Genomic DNA, 16,661 nt, shown 5'->3' on the forward strand with positions numbered 1-16,661 from the left:
TGTGCCAACCCCACCCCTCTCTTCCCTTTTTTTCCTCATTCTTCTTGTCCTGTTTACTAAGACCGCCTCAGAATGCTTCGAAATCTGTGGACTGTTCGCGCTAGATCGCGATCGCTCCTGCCTTCTTTGCAATGCACCCGATCGTATGCTACACCAACTCCAGCAAGCCTTGAAGAACGAGACAAGAAGTTGAACGAATTAAACGTAATAACAGTAAGCAACAAGTTTTGTCTGTCAACTATCAACTCAACATATACGCACACAACGGATGTATAGGAAGCGGTGCAGCGCTGCATGGCCGACAAAAAGGTGCTGGAAGAACGCAGCACCAAGGAAGTTGCCACGCAACGAGACTACGCGATCCAAAAGTTTGCCAAGGATCTGCTAGACACCGTTGACGTGCTGGGCATGGCCAAAGCATCGATCCCTGCAGAGTTTCGCAATGCGGAATCAATTCAGAAGCATACTGCGGATGAGATCGTTGACAAGCTGACCAATCTTTATACCGGTATGACCATGACCGAAACCGAACTCGTCAAGACGCTGAAACGCCATGGTGTGGAAAAGTTGGAACTGCAACAAGGCAAACAGTTTGATGCGACCAAGGCTCAATCTGTGTTGAGCAAAGAAATCCCAGGCAAGGAGCCGGGCACAATCTTTACGGTCAAGAAGTCTGGCTACACCATACGAGGACGTATGCTACGACATGCTCAAGTAGGCGTTGTCGCAGAAAAGTAAGGAATCTTCCTGATACTCTCTCTCCGCGAACCTTCCTCCGATCATTCGGCATGTGACCGCGAGAAAAGTTATAGTATGGCCTGATTCACTCATTGAAAACAAAAAAAAAAAAACAATTGTCATTTGTTTGATAGGCGGTCATACGCTGCACAAGCGGCTACACAGAGGGCCTCACAGCCGCCGTCGCAGGTCAATAGCTTAAAGACGACATTGTGCTTTTCAATTACGGATAAGGTGGGTGCCCTGGAGAACTGCTTGACTGCCATCAAGGCCATGGACGTCTCATTGACCCGTATCGAGTCGTAAGTGCGATTTGGATCGATACTGTGGGAATACAGTGTAATCTAACATTTGAGAACAGACGACCCAGCCGTACTTCAGATTGGGACTATGATTTCTTTGTGGATCTGAAGGCTCGCGACGCCGTGCAAGTGAACAATCTGGTAGAAGGTCTTCGTGCGCATACAGCGGACGTACGTGTTATCGGCGCTGATGGCAATGCACTGGGTAGGAAGGAGGCATCATCTTCATCACTATGAGTCTTTAGATTGCAGGAAAAAAGGTACTGACAACCCGTGGGAATAATCGTGGGAAAATTTCTGCAGATAGTGTGCCATGGTTCCCACGTAAGATGACAGATCTCGACACGTTTTCTGAAAAGGTGCTTGAGATGGGCGGGGAGTTGAGTAAGTTTTTCCTATCATCATCATCATTACTGGGTTAGGGTACGTTTACCTATCTGACAACGGACTCGGCGACTCACATGCCCCCCCCTCCTTCCTTTCATATAAGGTTCTGACCACCCCGGTGCTCACGATCCCGAGTATCGTGCTCGTCGAGCCGACATTACACGCATGGCAAAGGCATTCCGCACAGGCGATCCTGTCCCTCGCGTCGATTACACTCCTGCAGAAAACGACGCATGGGGTCAGGTCTATCGTCGACTGACGCAAATGTACAAAACACATGCCTGTCGTGAGCATCAGTACGTCTTCCCATTGCTTGAACAAAACTGTGGCTACAGCGACAAGGAAATTCCGCAGTTGGAGACTGTGTCGCGCTTCCTGAAGGATTGCACAGGTTTCCAGATCCGTCCTGTCATGGGCTTGTTGACAAGTCGTGACTTTTTGAATGCCTTTGCCTTCCGCGTCTTCCATTCGACCCAGTATATTCGCCATCCTTCGCAACCCTTCTATACCCCTGAGCCCGATGTGTGTCACGAGTTGCTCGGCCATGCACCTTTGGTAAGTAACTGCTGTGCTACTATAAATATTTGGCATAGTCGATGGCGTGTCCTAAACAATAGGCATTTGCACCAATGTGCGCTTCTGTTTCTCTCTAGTTTGCAGATCCCGACTTTGCAGACTTTTCACAAGAGATTGGTTTGGCTTCGCTGGGGGCTTCGGACGAAGACGTCAAGAAACTCGCCACCATTTTCTGGTTCACTGCAGAGTTTGGTGTGTGCCGTCAAGGAGATGAGCTCAGGGCTTATGGTGCTGGTTTGTTGAGCTCATTTGGCGAATTGGAATACAGTTTGTCGGACAAGCCGGAACACCGACCCTTTGAGCCAGAAAAGACTGCTGTTACAGAGTATCCCATCACAACGTTCCAACCAGTTTACTATGTGGCCGACTCGTTCAAGGATGCACAAGAAAAAGTACGCAACTTTGCAGCCACAATGAACCGTCCATTCTCGGTGCGATACAATGCATTAACACAAACAATTGAGGTGCTCGATACCAAGGACAAAGTAGTTCGTTTTGCCAAAGGCATTAGAGACGATATGAAGACATTAACCACCGTAATTGAATCACTTTCTCATTAAATTTATATAATAGTACAATGACAGAAAAAAAAAATTTACAATATATTATGATCTCCCTGATCTATCTAGTATGTTTTCCCCTTATCTTACAAGAAAAAAAAAGAACAGGATCATTTAGTGGTTTCCTGTAAACCGCTGGACTCGACTTGCAGGCGAACCATGCATTGGTGGAAGTGGAGGTGGAGAAGTGCTTCGAGCATTGTGGAGTGGGGGTGGAGGTGCGGAGGACGGAGGCGCGTATATTGGTGGAGGATATGGAGGACTTGCGGCCGCAGGACCATTGTATGCGGTAGGATCGACCCATCCGCCGGATGATCGCATTCCTGGTGGTGGTAGTGGTGAACCTGGAGGAGGTGGATGTGGTGATGCAGTTTGTGGCCGGCTATTAGGTCCGTTGTTGTAATAGCCTGGCGGTGGCGGTGCTACTTGGCCGTTCTGGAGTGCTCGTCGACGTGCCTTGTACGCAGTGAGACCAGGCCAGCAACAGCAGCCTCTAAAGAAGCATCGGAAGAGAATGAAAAGCAGGATGAGGGCTAAAACAACGCCTACTGGAATAGCAATCTCCTTGTTGTTTTGAAGCCATGCTAGTGCTCGGTTGCTTGATCCTCCATAGTCGCATGATCCGTCTCTGCACAGACCGGTTCCACCACAAGGCGTGCCGTCCAAAAAGTTACCATTGAATAAGGTACAGCCGTAGCCACTCGCGCTGGAGCAGGAAATTTGACAACTTGAACTCATTCCTGAACAGGCACTCGTAATGGACAGCTCGGAACCACGTTCCTGACATTGTTGATCTCGCGATGTACACTGGCCGGATGCACATTGTAGGCCGCTGTTTTCGCCACCACACGAAGTGGAATCGTCCACAAATGCATCTTCCGGACAATCCCCGCTATTACCGTCGCAATATTCAGCAATATCGCATTCACTTTGTGCTTCACGACAAACTGTCTCTGCAGGACCTAATTGGCAGTTGTCGCAACACAAGTCGGTTACATCACTATTTATCGTACAGCGATTAAAAAAATATCCTTTCATGTACACAAGACTCAATATCAGCACTTACTCGCAAGTAGCGTTGTTAATGAATGTACAAGTTTCTGCGTCACAACAACTGCTGCTAGTTCCTCCTGGATCACAGTCTTCACCGTCTTCTTTGATACCGTTACCACACATTTGCAATGTCTGGACAGTACGGCTACCGGGAGCTATTATGATTATATACATGAGTATTCTGTAATTTTGATGGCTAATTTTTCATTCTTTACCTTCCAAACATGATCCCATCGAAGAGAATAGGCCACAGATAGTGTTGATTGAGCAGGGACTGAACGCTTCACTCGAGACGTTATTTGTAGGATTCATGATATATGTTCCTCCAGCATCGCATTCGATATCACTCAGTGGGCAGCAACTACATGATGACCCACTACATGGACACGTATCGGATGTACAGTCATGAATGGCACCTGTATCGCCGATATAGCAGAAAAAAAGTTAGTGTTTCTATATTCTATTTCTTTTTTTTGACAGATTGCATTAGCGTTTGACTTACCAAAACCGTGGCCGATTTCGTGTGCGACAACTTTCCACTCGTCACGAACTACAGCAGTGAAAACAATCGTTCAGGTTAAGTCTTGAATATCCAAATCATCGCGAGATATGTTTTTTTTTTCTTTCACTTTGGGCAACGTTAACTTACGGACTGAGGAAACACCGGTTCCTGATACATATTGAGTTACGCCTCCAACACTTTGCTCATTTACACCCATGTTACAAAGCTGTTGCAACCAAGCAACACCAACTTCCACGCCCGTTCTAAAGATAATTTAGAAGCCATCGGTCATATCAGTATTTTCGGACGACGCTTTCTTTTTTCCTTTTTTCAACTTACGCGCAGTTTGTCATCAAGTGCCACAAGCCAGCGCCATCACCACTCATGTACGAGCGCCATAAGCTAAAGTCGCTCAATCGATCACTTATTGTATAACTGTTGGAGCATTCTCGGTTCCAAGTCGGGTCTGGTGAAGACGGACAAATTTCAGACATGATTGTGATATTGATCAACCCCAATTGAATGTTGAACGTGTTTTCGTAGACTCCTGAGGCAGTATTCCAATTATTGATGATTTGCGTCCGTGCGTCTTCAACCGATCCATAGTTTCTGGTGTAAGTACAGTCGGCAGCCACGCCCATGTAATTAACTGAAATTGTTGAGAGTTAGCAATATGTTAGGTTAATGTCGCACAAAATTTCCAAAATAAGGAAGACTTACTTAGCGTTGAGCTTGGACACCCACTGGTATCCTGCCGTTTGGCCAAACCACTGCTTCCACCGACAGGAGAGTCAAACAAGTGGCCAGGGGTGTAAATGCCCATCTCGCCTGCAGCAGGATGGCCCGCGCGCAAAACTGGATGCTGGAACTGGTTACCACTGTTGAAGGCTAATCTATCGAAACCGCACCCTCCACTATGGCTGTCGTCTTCGTTGTCGGGTGAGACAAGTGTGGTATCGGAGTCACGGTAAATGACCATGTGGGCATTGTCTTTGTTGGTTAATTCAGCATCATCCAAACGCTTGGATAATTTGTAGTTTCGGGTAGTCTTTATGTGATGCATTTCGCCGTTCATTGTAAATGCACCTTCAAACACAGGATAGTCCATGTCGGGTCTAAACCAACGCATATTATCGCAAGCATTGAGATGAGTGTCGTTGTCCACCATCAACATCATCATTATCATCAAGAAGTAGCTAGTAGGGAAGCTACTCTTAATAATGCTTACCTGGTTAAATCCTGTCGAAGAATCACTCGAGCCCAACCGAGATGCTGGGCGTCATCGATATCATTCGAGTATTGTTGTTCTGACACACCTGCCCGGTCTCGTTTCCATCGATGGTGGGTATCCGAGTCACTGACGACGTAACCTCGGTAGATTCGAAACTGTTCGTGAGTGAGGGGTGTGCCCTCGCCATTACGCCATGTCACTGCATTCGGGTGGAATAGGTCGAGATTTGGGTGCAAGTGGAGATTAATAGACTGGTTGTAGGCACGAAGCGTTAATCGTAAAATGTCATCGTGTTCAATACTATGGCTGGAAGGTGTATATGCAGGGTTTTGTGTCAAGCTTCGTTTCCTGAAAAAATTCTCAGGGCGAGGGGCAATATCGAGCTGAACTGTCCTCAACGGTTCGACATGCAACAGTTGTCTATTGTTTACGCTGTGACCTAAAAATAATAACAAAGCGCACCCCCTAACTGTGTGAATATGGACTGGTGCTGCATTTACTGTAATTGTGCTTCTAGAAACTTGTCTAATGAAGAGGTATCTACTTTACCGGATACACGGTGTAATGACAGTAATACGGCTGCGACGATGAACAGTAGTGCAGTTGTTCCTCTCGAGGAAGACAAAATATGAATCATCAAAATGCAATGCTGTCGTGTTTACTGCTGTTGTTGTATGTGAACAGGGTTAGAAAGAAAGACGAATTTCAGGTGGTCTTGTCCCCTTTCTTGTTATATGTTATTGTTTCCCTTTTTATGGCTGCGGATACAATAAGGGGAGCGGAGAGAAGGTAAAATGAAGAAAAGAAAGAGACAAGAAGAGAGGGAAACAAAGCTTACACGAAGACTTTGTATGTGAGCTCAAGCTGTGTGTGTGAGGCACAGCTTCAGCGGCTTCTTAAAAATGGGGCGAGCGGAAAACCGAGATTTTCCTTTGAATCGCCATAACAGGAAACGAGTTTGTGGTCCATGCCAAGAAAACCCACTCAGTCTTTCTTCTTCTCCATTTTCCCCCGCTTCCTCACCATAAGATCTGCCCTTTCCAACTAATTCCGGCCGCACCGTACGACCCATGCTTCGAGCTATGCGATGGCCCCATCTCGCTCTTCTAGCCCCGGTGATGTTATTGTTATTGTTTGCCAAGAAGGATAGCAACACCATTTTTTTCCATCTCATCATCAATCAACTGACAGGTTGCTGGAATTTACCGAATTTCCAGTCTTACTGCTCCCGCTGTTTCGCTTGTTCGGCACGGAATCTCCGAAACCGATTACACTTGCAAAGGATAAAAATAAAAACAGAGTCCCGCTAAAGACGACATATGCTGCATTAAAGCACAGCGAAACAAACTGTTACGAGAAGTTTATATCCATGGGCAACCAATCCAACTTGCCGTTGCTGTCATCTAATGGTAATAATGCTCCATTTAAATTGCTGCAACATATCAGCCACGCCCCACAATCACCAGACCTTGTCGGTGTACATCCCTTGAACCTTCGCCTGCATTTACCCCTTGCTCTTTCACCCCCACCGTTCGCATTTGCTATATGCTTTACTATTTGTTGATTCTGTAATCAGAGAGAGGTAGCGGAAACCTATACAATCTAGTCTAATCTTTGTGTACATTATAATTCTGATATGAGCGATACGGCTATATTTATGTTCATCCAAGATAATTGAAACTGGTCCCTGCTAGTTACAAAAGCCCATGGTAAATCTACTACTGCTAGTAAAAAATACAGTTTTAAAACTACTGCTTCTTGCCTATACGGCGGCCTAGGGTATGTTGCGTCGGACATCAATCCTTGATGTCATGTAAGACAATCAAACACAATATGGTGAAGAACAACGAGGCATATTGCTACGCTTGTATAATATGTGCATAAATGCAACAATATGTGGTTTAACTTCGTTCTTGTAATACTCCTAAGAACAGCGGCATCACTATCAGCAGTATTAGCCACAGCGTATCATCATGCTAATTGTAAAGTAGTCTGAGAGACACCGTTCACAAGGAGCATTGGGAGACCATACCGGAAAAGGTAAGCAATCGTTATCCAGACATCTGAGACGATTAGAAAGAATGACAGCTTACACCACACAGCAGCAAGAAACCATCTACCGTTATAGTCAAGATAATGATGATGCTGCGAGCAAGATGCATACTCAATGCCAAGAAACAATCGTTGTCTATTCTTAACTTTTTCTCCTAACATAGTATAAAAATTGGGGTGGTGATCGCAAAGAAGCATCTTATAGAATTTCATGGTTGCACAAGTGTAGTACAGTAAAAGTTGATCTGAGCTCATTCTCATCATCGGTTTGTGCCGTTCTCCTTTTATCATCGCACCTTCTTTAAATGACAAAAAAACAATACGTATACCTCCGGTATGGTAACTGCAAACTTTGCTGTTGACGAATGAAATTGCAGCGGTTGGACGTGCTGAGTCTGAGCCAAGGTTTCTATAAGAATACCCAGATGGGTAGATACGGTGTCTGTTTCTTGCAATGTGATGGATCCAAACAGTTGATAATTGAGGTGAAGCAAAGTGCACTAGTAACATTGAGCAGCATCATCACTAACAATATCCTCTGTAATTAACCTTCAGACGGGGATGAAGCACAAGAAGGCGATTGGACCCGGGAAAGTGTAGTATTACCAAGAACGCCATTGGAAAATAAAAGTTTCAGAACGCCAAAGTACTTGTCAAATGGTTGTTAATGCGCAGGGTGAAATACGCAGAAGATGATATAAATTGGCAAGAAAGTTTCATGAGAGATGATGGTTGGACTCGATCGTGTTCGGGTTAGATCAGCAGGTGTAGCTAAAAAGCAGAGGACCCCGTTCCACGTATATGATATGTGGAGCGACAGCCGCAGAGAAAATTCCCGAGTTGAGGACAAAGCGGACATGTCGGTTCGTCTACCGCCGCGATCGAGCTGGAAATCCGTTTTAATGCCGCAGCTTTTGTTTGGCAAAAAGGAGTTCCACAGAAAAGTAGTCATTGAGACGATGGACGTGCTCGTATCTCATAATGTTCAAGTTACAACTGTTTGTACGCTTGTAATTAGACGGTATGATAGAGTCTTCAAATTAAATAGATACGCGATACGCCAAGTTTTTTCCAAGGTCAAAAGTGGTATGCATACATATTGCAGTTCTAACATAGAGCTATATATCCATATGTGAGAATTGGCAGCCTCAGCCAGTTTCACTATGAAGAGAAAGCTTGCTGAATGCACCAGCACTGTGGATTCTGATGAAGACGACCACGAAGGTGATGCAATCAACAGCAAAGAAATAACAATTACCACCACCATATTTTCCCTTGACAACAAAAACAACGACACCCGCTCGCTTCTCACACCGTCAAGCTATTATTCTGGCCTCTAGCACTAGTCTTATTACGGACTAGGATACACAAAGGTTACGCTTGCAAAGATGGGCCCATGGGTTCCATTAGTCTACGATCAACATGAAGAACATTTGGATTTCGCCAGCTAAAGCATCATTATTACTATGGAGAAAACCCACGATTGACGTTAGAGCACCCCGCGTGATAGCAGCACCTAGATAGCACAAGAGATGATAAGCCTTAATGGTCATCTTTTACAACCTAACAAGAGCGCGGAGTACTTCTATATATTGAAAATGAATCAAGTGGAGACTAGCATTTAGCTTCCTTTGATACAGTAGCAAAGTTGCAGCCCCTAAATTTTCAATAAGGCAAGAAGAACTGGCAAGATTATGATATCTAAATTTGTATTGAAAAGAAGTATTTCCTTCAGAAACGTTTTTCTAATCGATGTATATAAAATCTTCCGCGCCAGTAGCAGCGATGAACGTATACTAGTAACAGACGATTCTCTTCTACTAAGGCTTAAGATTACGGCTCTATTGTTACGATGGAAGCAAGAATTTTCCTCTGCGCTTCTTCCCACAAATACCGACAGAGAATTTGTTATTATCAGTGAGTGACTGGAACTATGATAGTGCAGTCACCTTCTGGAAACATATTTAATGGCGTATAGACACTCTACTGCCGACAATCCGGGTTGTGCTTAAAGGCTATCGCCATCTTGGAGCTTTGCCTCGTTAAGATCATTCAAACTGTTGAAGGGAACGATCTCTCTATTATAAAGACGTGGAGGTTTAAAGACTTCTCCATATTTTGATGATATATGCATCGCGGTATATGTCCGAATTCTTCATTTCTGCTGTCGAGCTCAAAGAAGTAGGCTAATGAAAATTATTATAAACAAAGTACGCGAAGTTGGATACCAACCTCGCAAATCCAAGCTTAATATCGCTCTACTTTCTTAACATATCATTGACTGTGCAAGTATGTAGCAGATCCAATCCTGTTACGCAAGTTGACAATTATATGTGACCTTCGTTCCGATGAGATTATGTAAAAAATGATCTATAAACTGTAATTATAACACTTCCGGGTAGATATCAGAGTGATACTGTATATACCGCAAGGTTCATACCTGTATCAGAATGTCTGAAGAACAACAGTATATCAGATGAATGCCAAAGTATCTGTGTATCATATGAGCTTCAAGATATCATAGAGCCAGTAATATCATGCGGATGGTGATCAGCATCCTTCAGAGTAACTCTTTTCAAGATAATTCTAGAATTGATCTAACATTATAAATTACGTTGCGACGGTTACGTCTAGTTAAAGGGAGTATTCTTTGCAGCTTCTTTTTCTTTGAATTGTTGCCTTGTCTTGTTGATATATTAACCTGTAAATGTCCTATTATCTCTTCTGACGCATAGCTCATAATCGCTTTTCGGGTGAAAAAAAGAGATTCTCGTTCTATCATTGTATATCTATTGTTAATGATAGATGATGTCTTGTTTAGAGCAAATCTCGAACATTTGGGATAGAGCAAATCGTTGGTGTTGCTACTTTCGAAAGTATCACTTGTTTGAGAATTTAATATCATAATTTCCCCTTGCAATCACTTAAGATCTGCTTTGCTAAAAGGATTTTATATGAATTAAAGAACTATTGCAGAGTGGTGAGTTTATCCTCTCTATCAGCGTAGACATATTGGGCTGTGGATTAGAAAGCAACAACGGTAAGATTTCGCACTGTATCTCCTCGGTGTACTATAAACGTCATTGAAGTTATATGACTTACTTTACCAACGTTTCTCGTGATGTCCTTGAGGAAGTCATCTATCGTCAATTCATGTAGCCAAGGCTCTTTAATACTAGTTGGCACGCATGTTGTGCAACCAGCGTCCAGCTGGCATTGTGGCAGTCTATATTCTCAATTGTCTAAGGCCGTGCAGAATGAGTATACCTAACCTGGCATTTTTTTTTACAAGCGCTTCTTTTGACTTGACAACAATAACTCTTCAATTGTTTTTCAAACTTGCGACTGGATAATTGCAATCGGGGGTCGTTTTTTTACGAATGACATCAAAGGACATGATATCTATAAACTTTGCACCATAGGTCACAAAAAAGTGTATATATGTATGTTCCCTTCTTTATTTTATATATTTAAATTACAGTGCCGTTTCAGACATGGATTAATTTACCAAGTGAATGAGCTAAGGAAGCAAAGGGTAAAAGTGTACACTCTCTTGATGGAAAAAATGGTCATTAGTTTCAGCAAACAGCAAAGCACATAGCAACCAACCACTTAATAAACACACACCATTGTATGTCATTAGCGGGAAATTACAGTGTATTCATGTTTTGAACGCGTCAAATTGAGCCGTACTGTAGCTATCATAGTTATATTGATTGGACATCTCGGTAAGCATCAGTAATAAGCTCTTGTGATGCAGGAGGGCAGGCTTTGAATGACCTCGGTTAAAAGACAGTCATTAATAGTATATAGTGTGATATGGTGCTCCTCTCTCTCTTGTATGACACTCCCTTGTAGTGTAATGCGTGTCGTATTATAAGTAATCATGCATGATCCGAGTTCATTTGGATATGTGTAAAAGAGGAAAGATTTGTTTTTTATTTTAACACACTTCATATTCGTGCAGAATCCGATAGTGGTGACCCTTTGACAGGGTCACCACTTTGGCACTGATTTGGATCTTGGTTACCACGAGTGGTCCAAGATCCAAATCCAAATTTCTTTGTTTTAAAACATTGTTCAATGTTTGTTTACAAAGAACTGTTGGTGCGTTGGTGTTGGTGTTGTTGCTGTTGGCCTGTGCTTGATATGACTTCAAAAAGAAAGTCATATGCATCTAAGTAAAGAAATATTAGATCGGTTTCACAATAATCCAGCCTTGTGGGAGGGAAAAATCGTTGATATGATAAAAAATGACTTACTTCTTTTGTGCCTAAAAGTCGGAACCCTGCGCGTACCAACGATTGTCGCAAGTTATCTATACTCACCAAATACAAACAACAGCATTAAAACTACATACATATCATAGCAGCTGGATACCTTTCATTGCTATCTATCTCGACAGGTTGCACCATATTACTTACCTCTAAGGTTGCCGATATTGGCCCGCCGCGTAGCATTGGCCCGCCGCGCAGTAGCGGCTCGCGGCGCAGGCATGATGGCAAAGACTACATATATTATGTGTTTACAGACTATTGTTCAGTCGCCAAAAAATGCAATCAGAAATATCCTTTAATAATTAAAGGCTGTATGACTTACAGTTGTTGTTGCAGACAAAAATGCGATCCAGGCGACCAAGGGGGGGATCAACCTCCATGGCTGCTGTGAGCGCATGGAATCCGGTTTCGACCGTGGAAACCAGTTGGTGCCTTTCCACCTCTGTTTCAGCACGCACACGTGCCACCGTGATATGCAAGTTTTTGAAATCGCTCAGACCCTTTTCCACTTGCAAGAGTGCCAACAGCACCTCAGATTTGCTTCGCACATTCCTCAAAGCAAGGGCCATCGACTTTCATAATCACATAGTGATACGGCGACCTCTCGATGCCGTCCAGAAGCTATAATTAAACCAAAGCCAGACCCAGAAGCTGTGTTATAATACATGCTATTCTTGAAGAGGATAGTAGAGAGAACTCCTAATTATTTTCATTCTTACCAGCGCATTCATAGCCATGGTGGCCAGATGCAACTGCTCATCGGTGCCTTCGATGACAAAGTCGTAGCCCGAAGAGCTACGAACAATGTCTACTACAGCAAACGGGAACCGCTCAATATCGCGTGCTGTGCGCAAAAGCGTATTGGCGTCTACGAGTAAGGAAAAAGAAATAAAGCTTTTTTTAAAACAAGAAAGAGGCATTAAAATTCTAGGCATATGAAGAGTAAGAGCTTTTCTTTGATACCTTTTTTAGCAAAACTTGTTGGCTTGACGTGGCAAACAAATCAGGTGCAACTTCACTTCTCAATCTTAATACGCGTTCCAGGCAACACTCCATGGCTCTTCTAGAGTAACTGAAAGTGAGTCTTCTGCTGTGTGTTCTGAGCTGTGGACTCGTAATTGCAGAAGTTAGAAGACGTCTCTGGAAATAATTGTTGTTGCAGTTGCTTGTTCTGAAAATAGAAGAGAAAAAGAGTAAATCTACTGTCAAATTTAAGGACCTTTTGCTAGGGGACTGTGTACTATTGTGATCGTACCTGTTACTGGGGGATGTTGCACTTTGAATGTCAAGTGAAAAGTGGTAATACGGCGTAAGCAAAGAAGTGTGTGGGAACGCGACGCACGGTCGTTTTTTAGCACAGCCAAAAAGTCGGAGTTAAGTGTTGAAGCAATGCAGCACCAAGCTCAGAACATCGACGGCTGCCTTTCCCCTTTGTAGTCTGGCTCAAGGAACTTCGAACGGAAAACCAGATCACGCTGTATATAGAACAGGGACGCGACGATGTCTCGAACTGCACGGTCGAAAATGTGTACACATCGCAATACCAACGGGACAGGTAATAGGAACGAGAGGCTCAAATGAGATTAATCCATAGAATAAGAATCGATATCACGGTCGTATTATATATAGACTTGCTCAATCCTTTTCCTGTGTGATATAATATACGCTCAACCACAAAATTTGTTCTCAGTGTGATACCATACCCACATGTAAGTAGACGTCCATCTTGTTCGTCAAAGCTCATCGCTCGTTGTTATTAAAGATAATTCCTCTTCTAAACTAGCTATAGGTCACAATAAGTTAACGTTCCTTTCGCGAGACACATGGCGGCAAGCCATTGATGAAGTAAGATTATGTTATCATCGATGCAATTACTCTACTAATAATGCAACTACTCTGTTGGTAGTAGTACCTGTGCTGTAAGACGGAATTGCCATACAACTCACACGAGTCCTACACATACAAGGCGCTATAAACCTCTGCTTGCGAAAGCAGTAGCGTGGAAGCAAGAGTGGATTGGTATCCCGTGACCGCGGCTATATGTTTTAGCGGATTTCGTAGACTAGTCAACAGTGATCGGGCTAATGAGTCCTATTTCTGATTATTGTCATTTTCTTTTATTAATATTAAGAAAAACGAACGGACAAAGAAACTGGTGCTCTCCTAGAGCATCAAACCTCGCTCCTGCTTGAAGCAAGCTCCAATTGGAAGCCGGTAGTTAACCCGCGAGGCATATTACGCGACGCAGTTGGAACGCCACCGCTAGCTAACCACGCATCCAATTCGCTGAGGAAACATGTATCGCAGCGAATGGCACAGTAGATGGTAGCATGCGCTTTCTTTAGCGACTTGTGGGTCGCATTTGGGAAGGAGAAAGCACTGGCATGTGCTATGTGCTATGATGAAGCCATTTCCTTTTTTGTTGTAGTGCATCCGTCCTTCTTTTACACTCAACCCAAAAAGGGCGCTTCCTGTTATGACCATTCCTCGACCTCTACCAGTGATTATTCCCAGCCTCAATGATCATATAGTAAATCCCCCAGCACCTATATCGTCAATCATCATCACCCGGCTAATCAACCTTCACATTCTTGAATCCTATAGTTTAATATATGCCAGACCATAGTCTTTGAATAATAAAACGTCAATCAGTTAACTTGTTGACGATTCTACAGGCGTCGGCTGGTGTGGAAGTGAAATGAATGAGCTTGAATGTAATAGAAAACGATAGGAGACATACAATAAGTATCCTTGAAAAGGTGTTTTATCCCAACAATAGAGTAAGCCCTATTATACTCTACATAGTTATTAAAATGACAATGTATTTTGATCCGACTGGTGCATAAACTATGTACTATGGGACTGATCATGCACATTTTTGAACTTGTGTAGAAGACGCTATATATATTATTCGGAACACTTTTTTAAAACCGGCGTTAGCTGGTCTGTGTGGCCGCACTACCTGTTGATAAGCTCATTGTCCGGTTTACATCAGCTGGTTTATCCGACTGAAATGTTTTCATGCATTACATAATCCGACTGGTTGTTTCTATGCTACCACAATTGACAAAACTAGACTAGCGATGGCAGACACCAAGCCTCGAACGTGGGCGAGTGCGCGGACCAGAAACCCTTGAATGCCTTCTTCTGTATTCATACCTGCCTTATTGCTTATCAGCTCGTCCTCACCGTCATCGTCCCCAAAAAAAAAAAAATTAAAAAGAAGCAGCAGTTATGGATACTCGAGCTGTATGTAACATTCATGCATCTAGATACGCATTACATCAACCCTATAGTTTTTAACAAGTGAGAACACGAGCTTTATGTATCAGTCATTCATGATTTAATTATGTCAATCTGACGTTGCTTATTGCAGGAAAAAGTAAAATATGTGTGGGTCAAATGCGTTGAATATGTAATTTCGACTGCTGCATTTTCATTAATAAACAACATATAAAAACAAGAATCTTGTCGCTGTGCCAGAGCAGCAAGAAGAGTAAGCAATAGCTGGTCTAAAATCGAATGAATATACAATTTACAGTATCGATATGACAACAACAAAAAGAAAGATGTATACTAAAAAAAAATGTAACATAGGATGTCATCTTCACAGTCATCATAATCATGCGCTTCCAGTGGCAATACAATATCAATATATGCAGTATCTCCTCTTGGGCACAATGCTGGCCCGTAATACCGACCAAACAGTGTCCCTTGTCTTTATCATGTTCAAACAATCCTGGTTTGTAGCTGCCCGTTCGTCTGGAAAAAGAGCAACAGTTAGCAACAGCACTTAGCAATTATTGTCCATCCAAAAAGCACCATTATCACAAGAAGCAACAAACTGAAATTACCTCTGGCAGTATCACTCTGTTAGGAGCAAATGCCAGTCGAGCTGGTGATGAAGAGGTATGCACTTCGTATGATAGTATTTGAATAAATCCCTTCGATGTATGATGTCTAGTAAGAGCAAAATACACTTGCACAAGGGGTATATCAATAACAATGTGGTACATTTCTGATGGTGCATTTTATTATTTATGATAAGTTCGCAGTGATTTAAGGCTGGGTTCTACTTTGTTGTAAGCAGATCGGTGTGCGGAGAAAACAATGACTGGCGGATGGTTGACTGATGCGTCAGAGCTCTAGTCACAGCCATTACCTCACTTGGCGGAGCATTCCATCCGTCGCGTTTAGGTCTTCGTTAGCACAGCTACTCCCTTCCCCTCAAGCGTTAGTCATGTTTCTTTTCTCAGACCCATCATGGAACCTGAATTCAAGGGTTATAAGGGTAAGAACGTTTTGTGACATTGTGCCTACCGAGTTGTACTTCACTAGCTAATCTTTTTACGCGTAAGAAATTTGCGAATATACTGCTGCGGTGGAGATTCCATCATTCGATCATTTTATCATGGAAAACAGTCGAAAAATAGCATTATGGTCGAGTGGTTATTCGAGCACTCCGCAAGACTTGTACGGGCTATAGAGAAGACGTTTTGTTCTTGCGATAAGACGAAATGGCAAGACAGAATGTGGTACTAGCAACAGGTAGAGAATGAAAAGGAAAAGGACCTTTTATACTATCAGAAAGAAAAGTAAGACCTTAATAGTTGTTTCTCATTCTAACAAATTAAGATTTGTTGAACATTTAATTGTTAATGATTAACACCTAAAAGTAGTAGATGGATACAGTACAGTAAGAACCAACAATTTTAAAAGGTTAGAAGCAAACTTTTTCTAAGGAAAGGCTATCAAGAGTATCAAATAATGAGTATTATTTATAGAGTATGTCATCTTTTCACATCAATTGAGGTTACGCCTTGAAGATAAGCTTCTTGGAAGCATAATGATTACGATTTATGACCGAAGTCGGAGGAGGAGCATGACAACGTGTTTCCTATTCTCAGGGCAGCATAAATCCATGAATAAATAAGCCTGCACTAAAATTTGGCATTCACCGGAAAATGGAAATAAAGACCAGAG

General features: G+C 42.9%; 3 protein-coding genes across 3 annotated transcripts; 1 reads left to right on the top strand and 2 right to left on the bottom strand.

Annotated features, from left to right (window-relative positions):
- Position 1: 1 nt before the first annotated feature.
- BDB00DRAFT_836801 (Biopterin-dependent aromatic amino acid hydroxylase-domain-containing protein) lies at positions 2 to 2,599 on the top strand. The gene is made up of 6 exons (XM_053124510.1): positions 2 to 734; positions 873 to 1,040; positions 1,100 to 1,245; positions 1,344 to 1,424; positions 1,531 to 1,982; positions 2,081 to 2,599. Exons 1-6 carry the CDS (start codon positions 295 to 297, stop codon positions 2,561 to 2,563), a joined length of 1,770 nt encoding a protein of 589 aa, XP_052976929.1. The 5' UTR covers positions 2 to 294; the 3' UTR covers positions 2,564 to 2,599.
- BDB00DRAFT_836804 (Metallo-peptidase family M12-domain-containing protein) lies at positions 2,600 to 6,240 on the bottom strand. The gene is made up of 9 exons (XM_053124511.1): positions 5,899 to 6,240; positions 5,347 to 5,788; positions 4,839 to 5,233; positions 4,458 to 4,767; positions 4,266 to 4,381; positions 4,119 to 4,166; positions 3,832 to 4,032; positions 3,630 to 3,771; positions 2,600 to 3,563 (listed from the first exon to the last, which is right to left on the bottom strand). The coding sequence occupies exons 1-9, from the start codon at positions 5,984 to 5,986 to the stop codon at positions 2,678 to 2,680; spliced, it is 2,628 nt and encodes an 875-aa protein (XP_052976930.1). The 5' UTR covers positions 5,987 to 6,240; the 3' UTR covers positions 2,600 to 2,677.
- A 5,086-nt stretch (positions 6,241 to 11,326) lies between these two features.
- BDB00DRAFT_836816 (uncharacterized protein) lies at positions 11,327 to 12,459 on the bottom strand. The gene is made up of 5 exons (XM_053124512.1): positions 12,398 to 12,459; positions 12,001 to 12,299; positions 11,826 to 11,909; positions 11,664 to 11,719; positions 11,327 to 11,578 (listed from the first exon to the last, which is right to left on the bottom strand). The coding sequence occupies exons 2-5, from the start codon at positions 12,245 to 12,247 to the stop codon at positions 11,345 to 11,347; spliced, it is 621 nt and encodes a 206-aa protein (XP_052976931.1). The 5' UTR covers positions 12,248 to 12,299; positions 12,398 to 12,459; the 3' UTR covers positions 11,327 to 11,344.
- Between the last annotated feature and the right edge of the window lie 4,202 nt (positions 12,460 to 16,661).

The sequence above is a fragment of the Zychaea mexicana genome (genome assembly GCF_025766255.1).
Source record: "Zychaea mexicana strain RSA 1403 chromosome Unknown BDB00scaffold_68, whole genome shotgun sequence".
NCBI lineage: Eukaryota > Fungi > Mucoromycota > Mucoromycetes > Mucorales > Lichtheimiaceae > Zychaea > Zychaea mexicana.

Bases quoted from the DNA above. Each gene is read 5' to 3' on its own strand.
- BDB00DRAFT_836801 (XM_053124510.1), top strand. From the start codon at position 295: ATGGCCGACAAAAAGGTGCTGGAAGAACGCAGCACCAAGGAAGTTGCC. The intron at 1,041-1,099 runs GTAAGTGCGATT...ATTTGAGAACAG, and splicing joins TCATTGACCCGTATCGAGTC to ACGACCCAGCCGTACTTCAG. The intron at 1,983-2,080 runs GTAAGTAACTGC...GTTTCTCTCTAG, and splicing joins TGCTCGGCCATGCACCTTTG to TTTGCAGATCCCGACTTTGC.
- BDB00DRAFT_836804 (XM_053124511.1), bottom strand. From the start codon at position 5,986: ATGATTCATATTTTGTCTTCCTCGAGAGGAACAACTGCACTACTGTTC. The intron at 4,033-4,118 runs GTAAGTCAAACG...TCGGCGATACAG, and splicing joins CGAAATCGGCCACGGTTTTG to GTGCCATTCATGACTGTACA. The intron at 3,772-3,831 runs GTAAAGAATGAA...TAATCATAATAG, and splicing joins GATGGGATCATGTTTGGAAG to CTCCCGGTAGCCGTACTGTC.
- BDB00DRAFT_836816 (XM_053124512.1), bottom strand. From the start codon at position 12,247: ATGGCCCTTGCTTTGAGGAATGTGCGAAGCAAATCTGAGGTGCTGTTG. The intron at 11,910-12,000 runs GTAAGTCATACA...TAATATATGTAG, and splicing joins TTTTGTCTGCAACAACAACT to TCTTTGCCATCATGCCTGCG. The intron at 11,720-11,825 runs GTAAGTAATATG...TGGTGAGTATAG, and splicing joins CAATATCGGCAACCTTAGAG to ATAACTTGCGACAATCGTTG.